The following is a 15,851-nucleotide window of genomic DNA, read 5'->3' on the forward strand; positions in this document are numbered from 1 at the left end:
GACAGGCTTGCCGAGAAGTAGTTTTCTTGTGGGTCCGTGCAAAGCATTTTAACTGATGATTTGCAAATGAGACGAAACCATGCGAAATTCGACAATGCACCGTGCCACACATCGCTAATAAATCGCGAATTTTTGGCAAAAAAATATGATTGTCCACACCAAGGAGCATTTTAGAAGTGCTTTAAATTGTAAAATCAACGTCGGAATAAGTGTATTTCAAAGAAAGTACTTTGAAGGAGATTAATTTAAATTTGATGTAACCTTAATACTTTATTTGGAATTAAAATAATCACCGTATTTTTGATACCTCGTATACACCCGGTATAGATCAAAATATCTTTATCTTTCGTTTTTCTCGCACTATTGTATCGTCATTTTAATATAAGTAGTAAGCTACCACCGACTCGGAATCCTGATCTACTAACACCCTGTCAGAAACTCGCAGCTCTTGTTGAATGAAATTTAATAATGTTTGTAGTGCAAATTATAATATCAATTTTGTAAATGAGCTATTACTATTATAAAGGGTACTAACGGTTGCGCGGCATATCAAATGGCACACCGTTGTTAAAGCACGGTGACCCTTCGGGGTTCTCGATGTGCGTTGTCTGGGGCGGCGTTGTTGAAGTCGAGTCGTAAGTCAAACAAGATTGTTCAAATAGTTATACAATAGGTGTGTAGTAAACAAAGTTATTATCCAAGTATATTGAACAACATTAAAGTAGTTAATTAATGTTGCAGTAAGTAATCTAAAATCTGGTTTGAATGTATTAGGCGCTTTTTGAACTGTTTTGTTAGTAAGTACAGATATTCAAAAATTTTCCTTTTTTAACTTTATTGTAGCTGTGTTTAAAATTTACTGAATGTGGAGTAAAAGTTTAATTATGTGTTTGTTCAATATCAGGTCATATTTATCAGGTTTGGTTTATATGTGACATTTAGTCCAGGACATATATCGAGCAAAACCATCGAACGGCAAGCGCAGGGTTGTACTTCCACCGGAAGATGGACCAAGGTGATCGACGGAAGACAAGATGCGGTCCGTTTTCAATTGGTGTTATTTTAAGTCTTTATGAGAGACATGTGTTATGTAATGCTACAAAAATATCTAATTCAAGATTTCTTTGTTAACCTATGATGGATATTTTTCAAATCCTTCCCCTTGTTTGGTGAGGCACATTTGTCTTCTTTCTTCCTTTACAGTATCTTTCACTTCATTATTATTATGTGTTTTGACTCTTGTATTTTACAATTATTTATATCCTAAAACGAATTTATTATTATCCATCTTTAATTTTTTTATCTATTCTTAAATATTTTTATATTCATTTGGTCTTACAATGGATTTTCGTCGACGTCAAGTTGAGTCTACTACATATTCGGTTGAAGTTTCTCTAACCTGAAATGATTTTTTTAAAATAATGTATAATTACATATACAGATATGAATCAATGATACTGATCTTATTTAGATATGAAATAATAAATGAACATGTATATATATATATATATATATATATATATATATATAAAGATAAATTAAAGGCCAATAAGTTTTGTGATTTCTTTATTAAATATTTCATTGTTAGAAATTAACTAACGATCGAATTTGATAAACGTTAAAATAATAAAAAAAAGTTTTTAATAATAAACATTACACCTAAAAAAATACTGCTCTTGGACTACGCAGAAAAACACATGCGCCTTCGCTTCTGCTGCCCTCGTATTGACGTCATGTCAACGAAACTGATTACAAATTAAAAAATTTTGCACTTGCATGATCACATCGTAAAATGTATTTACCATTTCACAAACACAGGAATATTAAAAAGAAAATCGTGATTAAAAACTAAAACATAATTTCGAAGACAACGGTTGACACAGATAAAAAAAACATTGTAGACCGCTCCGACGAATCTAAAACGTTCAATATAGCCACAGTTACTATGAACTAATATAAAGTATCTTAGGCTTTTATAATATTAAGGGACAATGTGCAGCGTTTCAACACGTGTTGCGCAATTGTTTGTTCACGTAATTTTAATTCAATTAGCGTAACGTACCGCGAACAAAAACCTGCACAAAGTACGCAAAATACACGCAAAAATAGAATACACTAGTTATCAGACGTTAAACTTAATAAATATTTAGTACATGATTTAAATTTTCTTTATGTACGTACAAATCACAATGGTACAACACGAGATTTCGATCTGTCCATAATGTATTAGCCGAACACGGTTAATACCAGAAAATGCACTTGTCTCGTTTAATAACGATATAACGATGCATTTACAATGATGGAAAAATTGTAATAAAAATGATAATGTTTGACCATCAAAGTAAATACACTCTAAAGTGTATTCAGTTCCATGCTTCGAGAAATATTGTTCACCACATTGTTTTTGATAAGCAGTAAAATAAAAGTTTGTTATTAATGTAAGAGACTCGGAAAAATGCAGATGTAAAGTCATCTTTAGATTTTTTACCACTTAAATCATCTATCCCTTTCATTTGCTTTTAAGATATTAAAGGAAGGCTATTGTGTTCGGCGAATGCAATATAGACAAATTGATGTATAAATTGCCACGTGTGAAATAAGGTACAGAGTATAAAAGCAGTTACATCTATAGTTGTATCATTGCAATGAAGGTAATTTACAAAATAAAACACTTAAAATAAATGCAATCAATCGTCGATCACTTTCCAGACATTCATAAATAATTAATCCCTCTTTATTGCCAATAATCAAGACAAAACGAACGCGGGTCAACATCATGGCGTACTGAAAGTGTAGGTTTAGGAGTAGGTAAATATTTTTATAAAGGTATTTGTTTATAAATAATATAATTAAAACAATAAGTATGTAAATTAAATCCGATTGATAAGCTGTTAAAAATTCGACATGAAAATTGTTTTAAATGGAAAGTGTACTTTGATACTAGCATTTGTTGCATATATATGTATATACAAAAAGTATTTGCATATATAATATAGGGGGCGAAAAGGGATACTTCAAAAACAATACGATTATTGGTTAAGACACCATGTTGATTATTTAAGAAACTCTTGAATTAATGAACAGAAAATTAATATATTTGTATGATTCCTTTCTTTCATGTTGTGACAAGGGAGGGGATTTACACTTTTTTCTTTCATATATAGTATAACATAGTGTGACGATGTAATTTATATATGTGAACTGTCGTTATTAGAATACAAATAAAAAATAGGTTCAAAATGAAAGGAAATTTAAGTAATCCTTTTATATTGCATTAATCTGTTATGTACGGTTTTTAAATATACTGTCATTGGATATTAACGGTTTTGTTTTTTAATCAAAATAGCGATTATTACTATTTTAAGTGTTACTATCGCTAGTTGGCACATCCACGCCGATGTTGACCCGGGCTGACGTCCAAACGAAATTCACTTAAACATAATGTCATCACGGAGCCAATAGGGCTTTTGTAAAAACATAACTTAGAAGTTTAATCATTAACATTAAAGACGTGTGGGTTACATGATACGTTATAAGGTAAAAAGCATCTATTAGCGTGGTATACGAAATCGACATTAATTACCGAGGTATCTAATTATTAACTTTTTACTGTACGGTATTACAATTAAGTAAATTTAAAATAAAAAGTTAAACAGAACATGTAAAAAAATCCTTATATATTGTGAAGATTTTTTTTAAATGAATAATTAAATTTGGAAATGATTTATTATCTCTGCTATTACTGTAAAAGTGACCACAAAAAACCCATTGTGGTTTCTTCTCAGATCTGGGCGCTTTGGAATTCTTGTAAGTTTAAGGATGCTATTATACGAGAATTTAACAGGATTGTAGTTTAAGTTAAACTGGGCTCATATGGCTTTCGTCTCATGATGGTGACATGTGGTCATAAATGGAAGAATGGGCAAATAAGAATTAATTTAAAATATTTGATGAATCGATAATTAATGTCGACTTCAAATACCGCGGTAATAGATGTACCAGGAGTACTGATTCACGTGTTTGATAACTTAGCTTAGTTTTATTATAAAAATACAGATTCTTTTGTTTTAAAATTAACTTTCGATAAGCCTAGCTCGCCGTCCGAGACACGCGACAACCCAATGCCTCTTCGGCTTCAACTGTTGATATAAAATGAACTGATCCTAAACCGGCGTCGACGAGCCGGGAAATCAATTTCACCAAAAACGGTTAAGAGCAGTCTTAAGTTAAACACGTTAAATTATACCAGTTAAACAACGTTAATCTTAAATACGATGTGACGTATCACTAATAGTGAAGCACTAGTCTTAACGATAAAATTGATCGAATATAAAACTTAATTCTAAACGATTAAAATGAAATTAAATTACGTTGTCTCTACACTAGTACTCGAAGGGTTATAATTTTGCATCGATTACACGTTTTTTTTAGGAACTATACTACTGTACAGATTATAAAGAAAATATTATTATTTTTTTTTAATATAAAAAAGAGTTGATAGCGAGTTAATACTTTGAAGACATCGATATAAGAGAGAAATACGCTCACCGATATAAAGCATGCGATTTGCGATTCGTCGTTAAAATAAAAAAAGGAACTTAATGTCTCTTACGGTAGGAAATAAAATCGATTCCAATCATGGCTGTCTCACAGCCGCGCTTCGATTGGACACTTAGCTGTCAGTTTTCGGGGTTACCATATTGCGTCAAATATACCACTAACATACATTTACCGTTACTTATACAGGCAAAAATCGATTAAAGAAATATATACGCGATGACATCGCGTTTACATTAACGTTCTGTTAAAAAATAAGTAGCTTACATCGTATCACTTGTTCGAGTGGTGTTGCAGACTTCGTACGCTATCAATATTTAGAATATAAACGTTTTTATCTAAGACACTACGCCCTACGATCTAGTATTCACAGAGATTGATGCATTAAGATATCGAAAGGCGAAACAGCGTGTGCATACACTACACAACTTTAGAATTATTTGCCTAACGTCTCATTTCAAATGAATTTTAAACTTATCGATTATACCGTACCGACGGGTCTACTTTAGTGAACATTCACTCGAAATTACTGAGTATTATATATAAATTTACGTTTTAAATATTTCGTGGAATGCGATATATAACCACTACACCGTATTATCAGATCCAGAAGAAAATTCTGTGGTTATCTACGCGACCACTCTTAATGAAACGAAGGCAAGAGTATACGACCCTATACGAACACTGACCTAAACGTTTATTATATAGTTAATTAGTAAATATGCTGCCTCTATGTAGAACATCTCAAAATATTACAATGCTATATATACGTAAATGAACTGCGTGCGAAATGTCTTCAGGATAACATGCCGTATTTCATTAAACATTTTGATATGTCACAATAAGAATATCTTTTGTAAGTCTATAATGGTTAAGTTGGACGTATGTGTTACCAGTGATGACTTATTAATTTGAAACATTGTTTATCATCTAGGGCTTCATTAATTAGCCATGCCCAGCGGATTGACAAGTTGTAATGACAGTGAACAAGCCAGTGTGGACTGTTAAGGGCAGAGTAACATCACCCACAAGGTGATCAGACAACCTTGTCAGTCGTCGGAAGACCCTGGATGAAGGCCACTTGCAATCAGTCTTACTAGAGATCTATTGTGGTCTGTACCCAGCTGTGGACGGCTGAAATTATGGTGCTGAATATTAGATGTTATAACTGAGCCAAAATATTATGATTTTGAAATGTAACATGTGTAATACACATTTCTTGTATCAATAACAACGCTTCTCAGTATTGCATATTATTTTCATTTACATTTATATTTCTATGGCTCAATTCTATTAAAAACAACCACAATATTCAAACCATGTAAACTTTGGGAGTCTTAGATTGGTAAATGTTGAACAAGATACACATTTAAGCCGGACCGTACGATAGTTAGCAAAGGAAAGTTTTCTTATATGTTACTCCAAACATATATGTATAGACCAGATGATCTAATTTGGAAAGGTTGGATATTTAGGCCCATTTTGTTAATACAGCATGTTTTCCTGAATGACCAATCGCGAAGTTGTGACATTAAATTTGATCGGTTTTGTTTTGAATCTGATGAGTATAACTGTTAATCTAACATTAGAAAAATATGGCATCGTATAATATAATATATCCTGTACTCTACACACATAAAAGTATCCTAAAACTAATTACTTCTTTTTTTTAATTATTATGGCTATGTCATATCGGATGAAATGTTAAAATACCTTCACTAGTTATGTTAATGCCATATTACTTCTGATGATATTTAAGGTAACATATTTTAATGATTCATATTAATTCGCAAGGTTTAAATGCAATTTAGACAGTCGGTTTTATAATGAATGCATCATTGTGTTGAAAGTTGGTAGCGTTTGCATTTCGAAGGTAATTAATATAACGAGATAGCATCTCGTGTATGGGAAGACTTATAAACACCTACGCATAACAATCAAGGCAATTATTCTCCTAATTTTAAAGTGAACACGTGTGAGTTATGCGAATATTAGTGATAATCTCTACGGTCTGATGTTTCCGTTCCGTCAGATTTCACAAAAATGCTTTTTTTATAAAGTAATCAGCAAACGATTAGATACTATAAGAGAATCGATCGCATTATAGGCGCGCTTACATCTAAAAAAACACTTTGTCCCCTATCCGGGATAAAAGCTAGGTTACCTCATGTCACGTGACATGAGACTAACCAATCACGATCGACCATTTAGATTACGTCGAATCGTGAAGTCAAAGTTGACCAATTAGAATTTAGAATGTCAAGTGATTCGAGCATCAAATTGATGCCGCCACGAATGTTAACCTTATGATCTACCCCATATGAACTTCTCGTCCACTACGCCCATGTTTTCGGAAGACCTATATTTCGCCATATCCGGAATTAGACAGCGGTATGAAATGTCTAATGACGAATTTAATTTTTTTAACCTTTTATATGAACTTCAATATTTCTTTCAAATTTCAAAATAGTATACGAAAGTAAAAATTTAATCATCATTTTTATAAAACATCACCGTTACAATACAATTTTGCTTTTACACATGACATATTGTAGCAGTTTTTTTTTGTAGTAAATATTGAAGTTTCTACTGGTTGGGCGTAATAATGGGGTAGATCAAAAGTATCGGTACATATTATGTGTTCTCAACGGGCCGTATGGTACAGTCGCCGACGGTGGTTATCGGAGTGATGGTGACCGAGCTGGGAGTGGAGGCGGGCACCATGTTTGGCTCCTGCTGGCCATTATCCATCTTATCATCTTTGTCCTCGTTATTTGGGGGTAGTTTCACAATCTGGCAGTCCCCGACGGTCATGATCTGAGTTTCCATGGCAACGGGAGGGACGTTCTCTTCGGGCTCCACGCGGGAGCTATCCTCATCATCAGATGAGGAGTCGGATACGTCTATGGTTCTGTCGTGCGAGGTTTCCGTCATCATGCTCTGGTCTGCGTCCACGTTCCTGTCCGGGTCTACGCTGGTTACGCCGTAGGAGTACGCCAGCGGGTTGTACATCATCTCTGTGAGGTATGAGAAGTCACCAAATGGTAGATTCGTAGCGTTGTAGTTCTCGTTAGGTCGGCCGTCTGGAATAATTGTTGTAATGTCAAAGCATGCAAACATATTCAATGTCTTCTTTATACTAATTCCCTCTTATCATAGTCTAATCTAAATCACCGTAATGATAGCATGCATATATGTGAACACTCCCCGGCCTTGTTATTAAAAAGCAATGATTTCTTGTTAAATAGTACTTACAAAACAATCAATAAATTACTTTTACTGTCATTAATTTATCTTTGATATAATATAGCACGTTTAAATAGATAAAAAAACTGTTGTATTCTGTAAAGTAATGGATTAATTTTTTTATTGTTACAATCTAGACACTTCAATATATATGGCAACATCGTTCCGTTTCAAAAGTATCAAAAATCAAAGTTAAAAGATCGAAATTAACTAGTAAAACTGTAATAGTGATATATTTGTATATTTAATATAAGAACTATTTTAACCAAACCACTGAGGAAGATCAATTAAAATTAAATTTTCATAATATAACAAGAGGTACATTTTGGAATATGTACATCACCAGTGATTAAATGTAATAAGTGAAGCGAAGCAGGCATGTTAGTATATTAGAGAACCAATTATTAAAACAAAAACCTTCTAACTAAAATGTAAATTTAACTTTAAATATATAAATATAATTTGTAATAATATATGTATAACAAATATAAGATAGATATTATAAGAAAATTTTTTGTTTCAGCCATTGGAGCAATTCGGTTATTCTATTTTTTTATTAAAAAAAAATATTAAAACATTTTAATAATTAAATAAATACCATAACCTAAACGTCTCTTTAAGATGATATTGTAACGGATATTAAATATTATCTCGTGTAAGTTTATATTCATAAACAAATATTTAAATATTTAATCACCCCATCTATCAATAGGTTATCACAATTAATAATCTGTATTGTAAATAAATGTGCAATTCATAAATACACCGTGCATATAATATCTATGTTATATAATTAAAAAAAATAATATGTATGTTACGATAAAGTTAGAATACCGATTAGTACCGACATAATATCCCCAAATATAAATTTTGTTTCAATAAAATTCGGTTCATGCTATCTTGTCAATGGTGGGATACTAACAAAACTTGTTCATTTCGGCGGCTAGCCCGTACTGCATCGGTATTGCCATATCCATACCTAAGGAAAGACTCGCAGATTAGCGTAGCATAGACAAATGCGTCTACTGGCGTGACTTATTTATGTATATTCCAAATTATTATCTCAGATAACTACAGATAAAAAAATCTAAAAATTAAAAAAAAATATATAACACTGCTAACTAATTATTAAACTACATAAAAAAAGAAATTAAAAAACCTAGATATTTATAAAATTTTTCCATAATTTTTTATTTAAAATAAAAAAGTTAATCTATTCCAAATAATTTTAATAATTACAGATTATTGCAATAATTAAGCTTTAATTTTATAAATAAATAGATTTAATAGTGGAAAATTTAAACAGTTTAATTCAAAATCTAACAATCGATGTGATTCAAAGGAATCCAAAATGTAATTAAAAATCTTAATTTCAAGTCATACCAATAAACGCAATCCATCGTTTATATCTCTATATGTATTATATAATTTAATTTAAGCATAAATTTAAAGTAAAAATGAATCAATTATACCTATAATAAATAAATCTAAATAAAAAAAAAACATTTTTAAAGGTTAAAAATTTAAAAAAACAATTACAAAATATATTAAAAACATTACAAATACTTAATAAAACAATATAAGAACATATAGAGAATATAAACGACATTAAGAAAAATAGGACAACAAGCCAACGCTATAAGGCGCAGTGATTTGCAGCTGGACACACACAGACACACGTCCACGTAAAACACACACACATGTAACACTCGTACGGTGAGAGGAGCGACGTTCAACAATCGCATTAATCATCGACGAAAACATTCATCTTGAGTCATTGCCTTTATTATTATAACATTTCCGCTATATTACTGCACCGAAATGTAATAGACATATTTATATACACACTACACAGAGTTTTATACCCAATTTCAAACACATAAGGTATAATTTTGCTTGTATTAAATGAACAAATATAATTCGGTAGGCGAACCGTATCAGAATTTGAATTATGACTTACACGGTATTTCCAGAATGTTTTTGTACAAGAGAAACTATTTATGGTTATAATATATACGGGAAATTACCTTAGCGGCATTAAATATTAAATTCTCACTGAATTCTAGTTAACTAACAGTAAAAATAAAGTGTGATTTTGGCAATGGAATAAAAAGAAGTGCCTATAGATTATTTCAATAAGAACTTTATTTGATTAGATTCATTGAATAAAATCTCTCGATTTTGTGTTTAATCAACAATGAAATTTTTTTTGTGTAGCTATGTTAAAGATATTGTCTATATAGAGTCAATTATATTCAAAAAAATATATTTATCAAAATCACAGGTAAAAATGCAATTTTTATGGAAAGTGACTTATATAGCTGGCAATAGTGAAAATGAGAGAAACAATTTCACATGCTTAATTGTTACCTAACTAGGATGACTTATTTTGGAAAAATAAACTGAAAAGGTTTTGCTACAAAGACTTTCCCTTCTTTGGATTTGTGTTTGACATTTTTATGTGTCAACATGGGAATTGCTTTTTGTTGACACATAACAAGAATGAATTTTATCATGTCAACCGATACATGCCTCGGTCAGGCATATATCTCTCCAATAAAAAAGAATTTTGATTATTATTTTGTATTAATTAATCAATGTTTATATCTGATTGTATTAAGTATATTAAGATTGAGACTGGTAAAGATTGCCAATTACAAACCCAACCCAAAGTGAATCCCAACGTGGTGCCCAAGCCCCACAAGAGGGACATTTTGAAAATACTCGACGTGAGTTTAACCCTTTAGCTTAAAATTTTAGAAAGGCTAAGGTGAGGCATAAAAAGATTGAGACACACTGGCCTATAAGGCATTAAGTCCTCTATAACTTAAGTTTTAAAATGATTGAATAGATAAATAAGTCTACTAGATACAGAATTCATGTCACCGACATAATTCGAAGAATTCGTCTAAGGTGACAGTGGACGGTGCACGTTGCTAAACGATGGCTTTTGGAGCCGAAAGGTTCTCACGTGGCGACCCCTCGCCTGTAGACGTGGGCAGGAGCTCCACTAGTTGGTCCAACAAGACAGTTAATTGTCGTGGTGATCTTTGGGGAAGTCCTATGCCTTGCAGTGGTCGTCTATCGGCTTATATGATGATGTTGATGATGAGACTGCGTTAAACTATTTCTGTTAATTCTAACCTAAAACTATCAAAGTAATATTTTTCTAATACTATAAGAAAATCATTTTCATACAGATGTTTTTTTTTTATTTTGAAATTAAAAATAAAGTTCTTATTGAGTAAGAATAAAACACTACAATTTAAAAGTTAAAATAACTAATAATAATTTAAAATCATACCTCCTTGCGGCATGAGATAGTTCTTCGGTGGCCTACCACGTTTCCTCTTAAGCAGCAACTGTTGCCCTGACGGGGTGAGGTGGGGAATATGTTGTGGGCTTGGTCCCATCACTGTTCCGCTGGTCAATACACAGCCTTCCATATCTGGAACCGTTGTGATTGCCATTAAAATAATAATATTAATGTGTAAATTTTTTATCTGATACTAATATATAAATATCATATGAAAGAATTATTTAATAAATTTTACATTTAAATGTGACTCAAACTAGTGACAATTTATGAAATATCGAACAAGCATATCTTCAACAAAGGGAGTTTGAAGGTATTTTATACACAAAAAAGGATTGTTCTTATGTCAATTTTAGTACTTCAATAAACAATATATAGGTGATTGGTTATAGATGTAAAAGTTTTAATGGGTTGAATGTATATCATTTGTTATATTTATGTACATATTTTCAATTACCTTGTATACATTATTATTATACTTTTGGTAGTAATTATTATATGTAATAAGCAGAATTTCCAAAAAGCCTTTATTATTTCAAAATCCGTCCCTGTTGGGATAGGGTGTATCTTAGTATATTCCTTTAAAGCTTTACACTAATTATTAACCCAGGTGTATTTTGGTCAGTCAATCTATATGTATGTGCACCATCATCATCATATCAGCCGGTAGACAACCACTGCAAGGCATTGGCTTCCATCAAAGATCGACACGATGTCCGGTCATGCGTTACCCGCAGCGCGACCTTAACTTCCTCGTCGCCCCTCCTAGTGGGGGCCTACCCACGCGGCGTGTGTAAATAGATTGTTTTAATGAAAAGGCAATGTTTAGAGATACAAAAATATACATATATATAAAAGTGAGGAATTTTACTTGCGACTCACCGAGCGAAGTCTTAGGCGGGCGTCCGCGACGCTTCTTTATCTTGGGGGTGAGCGGTAGAGGAGTCTTGCGTGGGCGGCCGCGACCACGTCGAGGTGGCTCGAGGTCGTCGCGTCCGGACGATTGCACGCCATGCGCATGCGCAGTGTGGGACGCATGTGTAGTATGCGCAACGTGCGGCGGCAGCATCACGTCACCGCTCGCAGTGAACACCAGGTGCCCGGACTCGCGATGCGTGGTACGAACCATGCCCGACATTACTTCGGAATTGTTTTCGCGTTTGATACCTGTAGCCTCGTTTGCCATGTCCACTGTTGGATCCTCCTGATAATAAAAACAAAGTTACGTCAAAACCAAAGATAATTTTATATACCTTTTCTTAGAAATAATATAACGAATATGGTCTTTTGCAGTAACTGTTACAGGCTTTAAAAGTTAGAAATAACTTGTACACAAACAATAACCAACCAAAGTACGAGCATTGGACGTGATACTGATATTGTCAATATGGGGCGAAATTCCACCGGCAAGAATAGGTTGAAGTAGCATTTATTAAGTTAGCGAAGCGGGCGAAGGAAAGAGAAACGCGACACATATTTAGGGGTAAATATAGAGTAATGAGAGAAGTACTCTTAGTTCCGTATCCAAATGATAAGTTTCACTTATATGTACAGAATTAGACAAAGATTGGAAAAAACTGATATATTTCACTTATATGTTTCTCATGTAATAATAAAAAAGATTAAATTTTATTTAATTCATGCAATATTTAAATAAAACACGTATTTGTTTTTTTTTTAATTTTATGATCTATTATTTCCCACAAGTAGAGATCTATATTTGACATTTGTACCGAATATACATTGGAAGTTAGGTTTAAATAATTCAATTTTGTAACACTCATGTTAGTAATAATTAAAATTAAGTTATCCCTAACTTAACCACGTAATTTTAATTATAAAGAAAAATAAAGATTAACTTGCAAGTTACGCAAATATAGTCTTGTGAAATGTATTAGAAGGCCATCCATTAATATAATAAGAAAGTTAGATATTAGTAGTATTATTTAGTTAGATCTTACAACTAAATCTGCCAATGGTTACTTTCTTACATGCCAATTACACATTAAAATGTGGCAATATGTTGTTTGAACTAAGTTATGCTGATAGCAGGCTTTGGCTTTGTGCAACAAGAATTTTACGCTGGGTGATCGTACTCCTGATGCGACGAAGTCGTTTGTATGAAGAGGGACCATACTAGTGAAGGTGTATAGTGTTGTGACTATATTGTAGTGTAAGTTGTGTGAAGCGAGGACTACTAAGTTGTCGGAAGCGACACAGCATGGAACGCCGAATGTCCACAAAGCGCTTGGATAAACCGTAGACTTTGCCAAATTTACCGGCATGAATAAAGACTCCTCCGAGTTCTATTTTTGATTAACTAGGCTTAAAGACTAAATTTGTCTAGAAAAATCGCAAAAATCAGATTGTCCCATATAGTCCATTCCTTTGTAATGATTTATTATACAAATTATACACATGGATGCGTTAGAGTTGTACTCACCCGTTCGCAGATCTTCGTGTGGACCCTCAGTTTGTCGGATCGCGCAAAGGATCGACCGCATCCTCCGCAAGTAAAGGGCCTCTCCCCCGTATGAGTAAGACGATGTCTGGACAAGTGCGATGAACGCTGGAACCTGCAAATTAACATTTAATTTAATAATTTCATAGTGTATTTGTTTAACGGGTCATATACTTTCACTGGGTACAGTTTTGTAATTGTCTAGTTCGAATTACTTATATTATAAACTCTGATCTACGAAGCTAAGAAGTATAATGAATACATACTATTTGTTATTTATTCAGCGATTTATACGATGTTTAAAATTTGTTTTATTTTTTATTGTTTGCTTATAGAGTACCTAAATACGAAAGACCACAATGTGTAACCTGTGATGAAGTTTTTTATCGTTTATAGACAAAGTACTACCAGTTTCGGCTAAGTTGTGACGAGGTCTACGATGGTCAATGCAACTTATTTTGAAGACTCCTAAGTTATAGTTGGCTGGAAACAATGAGGCTAGGTTGTTACAGTCCTTGGCTGTTAAATATTAGGGGGACCGGAAAGTAATGTTGCATTCTTAAGTTAATTTCACACGACTACATATTTAACAAGTTTTAATTTCTACTCAACAATACATTCACCTTCGTTATCAACAACCTTTTGCCATCTAGTATACGTCTTCCAAGTACGTAATGAACAAATATAGACATGCGTGGAAACGACGTTATTTTCCGGTCCCCCTAATATAAATAATAGCGAAACTTAGTGCGGATGGAAGGGATTCCAACCATGTACGATGTCGTGTATATATATATATATATATATATATATATATATATATATATATATATATATATATATAAACTAACAACTTTTGCCAATGCTCTATACTTTGAAGCTCTTGGTTCGTCTTTGTAGGAAATCAGGAATGAAAGATCAGTAGACGAATTGGAATTAACCGTCATAGCCAAGAGGGAGTTGAAGTAGCAGTGAATACAGAACAGATGCCGCTGGGGTCACATGGTTCTGAAGTGGAGGCGACAGACCACGGACTATTTGGATATATGAAAATGGTTAATGTTGTGGGAAAGCGCTGGATGCAAGCCAGTTCCAACCGACCAGTTTTTTTTTTCCGAAATTTAAAATGGCTGTAATGCTTATAGATGGACTCCTTTAGGAAAACCGTTTTTGTTGTACTTAAATAACAATGCAGTGCACATCTATTATTAAAATCATTATTTTTAAGATTTATTGTAATATTTTTGTAAATGTTTATGTTAATGTTGTCAACGTGACTTAATTTGTAAAATAGAAATATCTTACCTTAGATCGCAGACGTCACAGACATGCGGGCGGCCATCTTGTGAGTCATTGGCGGCCGAGTCGGAGATGGAACCGCTGGAGTCTGTCTCCTCGTCATCTTCTATTCCGGGCTTACCGGCTTTTTCTGTAACATGGAATTTATTTCAAGCTTGATATACCGATACCCCTTTCCCCATACCTAAGGCGTGGTACTGCGGTTCTGGTCCCAAAGAGTCGATTTTTTATTTTTTTTTATTATTAATTATTTTTAATTTACAGTATTAAGAATAATGTAACCACAAAGAAAACCCGTCTCAGTTTGTTGCAAGCTCTTCTTAGTTATAACGCTGGGAGCTTCAAATTAAAGGATGTCTTTCTATCAAACTGGGCTATTCTGGGATTCTTCTGTTGACTTTAAATGTGAATAATATGAATGAATAATTGTTTACCAAAAGTTGATTTATTAGCTCATTAGGCGCTCTTGTATGTATATATCTACAAATTACATCTGCTTTGCATCTTAATACTTCGAGAATAGTTCTTTTTATAAATGGATCTATAACAGTAAGGTATCGAAACCGCCAACCATAGTTTTTATTACAAAAAATTATTAAAACCTATACAATATATTCCAAAATTAAATATACGGAACAGTAAAGGAATGAAGAACAGATAAAAACATTAAGGACAATACAAAAAAAAAAAAACTTCTAAAATTACCATCGGAATCGTCGTGTTCATTGTTGGTTGGTTTCTGCAAAACAGCCAGCTGCACGACCTTTATCCCTCCTTGCTTTGACTCCACATCGTTTCTCGGATCAATGTTGGCGACGCCTGAATGACAAAAAAAAATAATTTCAATTCACGTTTTTCTTTGCTGTTTGAATATGCTGTATATAGTTCACAGACAAAACAATTCACGTATTATTGTTGTTACCCAGTTAAATTATTTTTTTTTTATTCGCCATACACTATATACCAGTGATG

The 15,851-nt window shown here is 32.9% G+C and overlaps 1 protein-coding gene across 2 annotated transcripts in view; it reads right to left on the reverse strand.

Moving 5' to 3' along the window:
* Positions 1 to 5,914: 5,914 nt before the first annotated feature.
* Positions 5,915 to 15,851, reverse strand: part of LOC137918766 (zinc finger and BTB domain-containing protein 44-like) — a 61,604-nt gene continuing 51,667 nt past the window's right edge. Inside the window, exons 6-12 of one of the 2 annotated variants that reach the window (XM_068761663.1) lie at positions 15,585 to 15,698; positions 14,886 to 15,009; positions 13,563 to 13,695; positions 12,002 to 12,323; positions 11,108 to 11,251; positions 8,726 to 8,782; positions 5,915 to 7,640 (exon numbers count right to left, since the gene is read on the reverse strand). In XM_068761663.1, the coding sequence (XP_068617764.1) occupies positions 7,192 to 7,640; positions 8,726 to 8,782; positions 11,108 to 11,251; positions 12,002 to 12,323; positions 13,563 to 13,695; positions 14,886 to 15,009; positions 15,585 to 15,698 (1,343 nt within the window). In that variant the 3' untranslated portion in view covers positions 5,915 to 7,191. The remainder of the gene's footprint in view (positions 7,641 to 8,725; positions 8,783 to 11,107; positions 11,252 to 12,001; positions 12,324 to 13,562; positions 13,696 to 14,885; positions 15,010 to 15,584; positions 15,699 to 15,851) is intronic. The other variant, XM_068761664.1, reaches the window with a different exon arrangement.

Source organism: Battus philenor, unplaced genomic scaffold (genome assembly GCF_028537555.1).
Source record: "Battus philenor isolate CCGP_79_NKW_IND1 unplaced genomic scaffold, ilBatPhil1.0.hap1 SCAF_15, whole genome shotgun sequence".
Lineage (NCBI taxonomy): Eukaryota > Metazoa > Arthropoda > Insecta > Lepidoptera > Papilionidae > Battus > Battus philenor.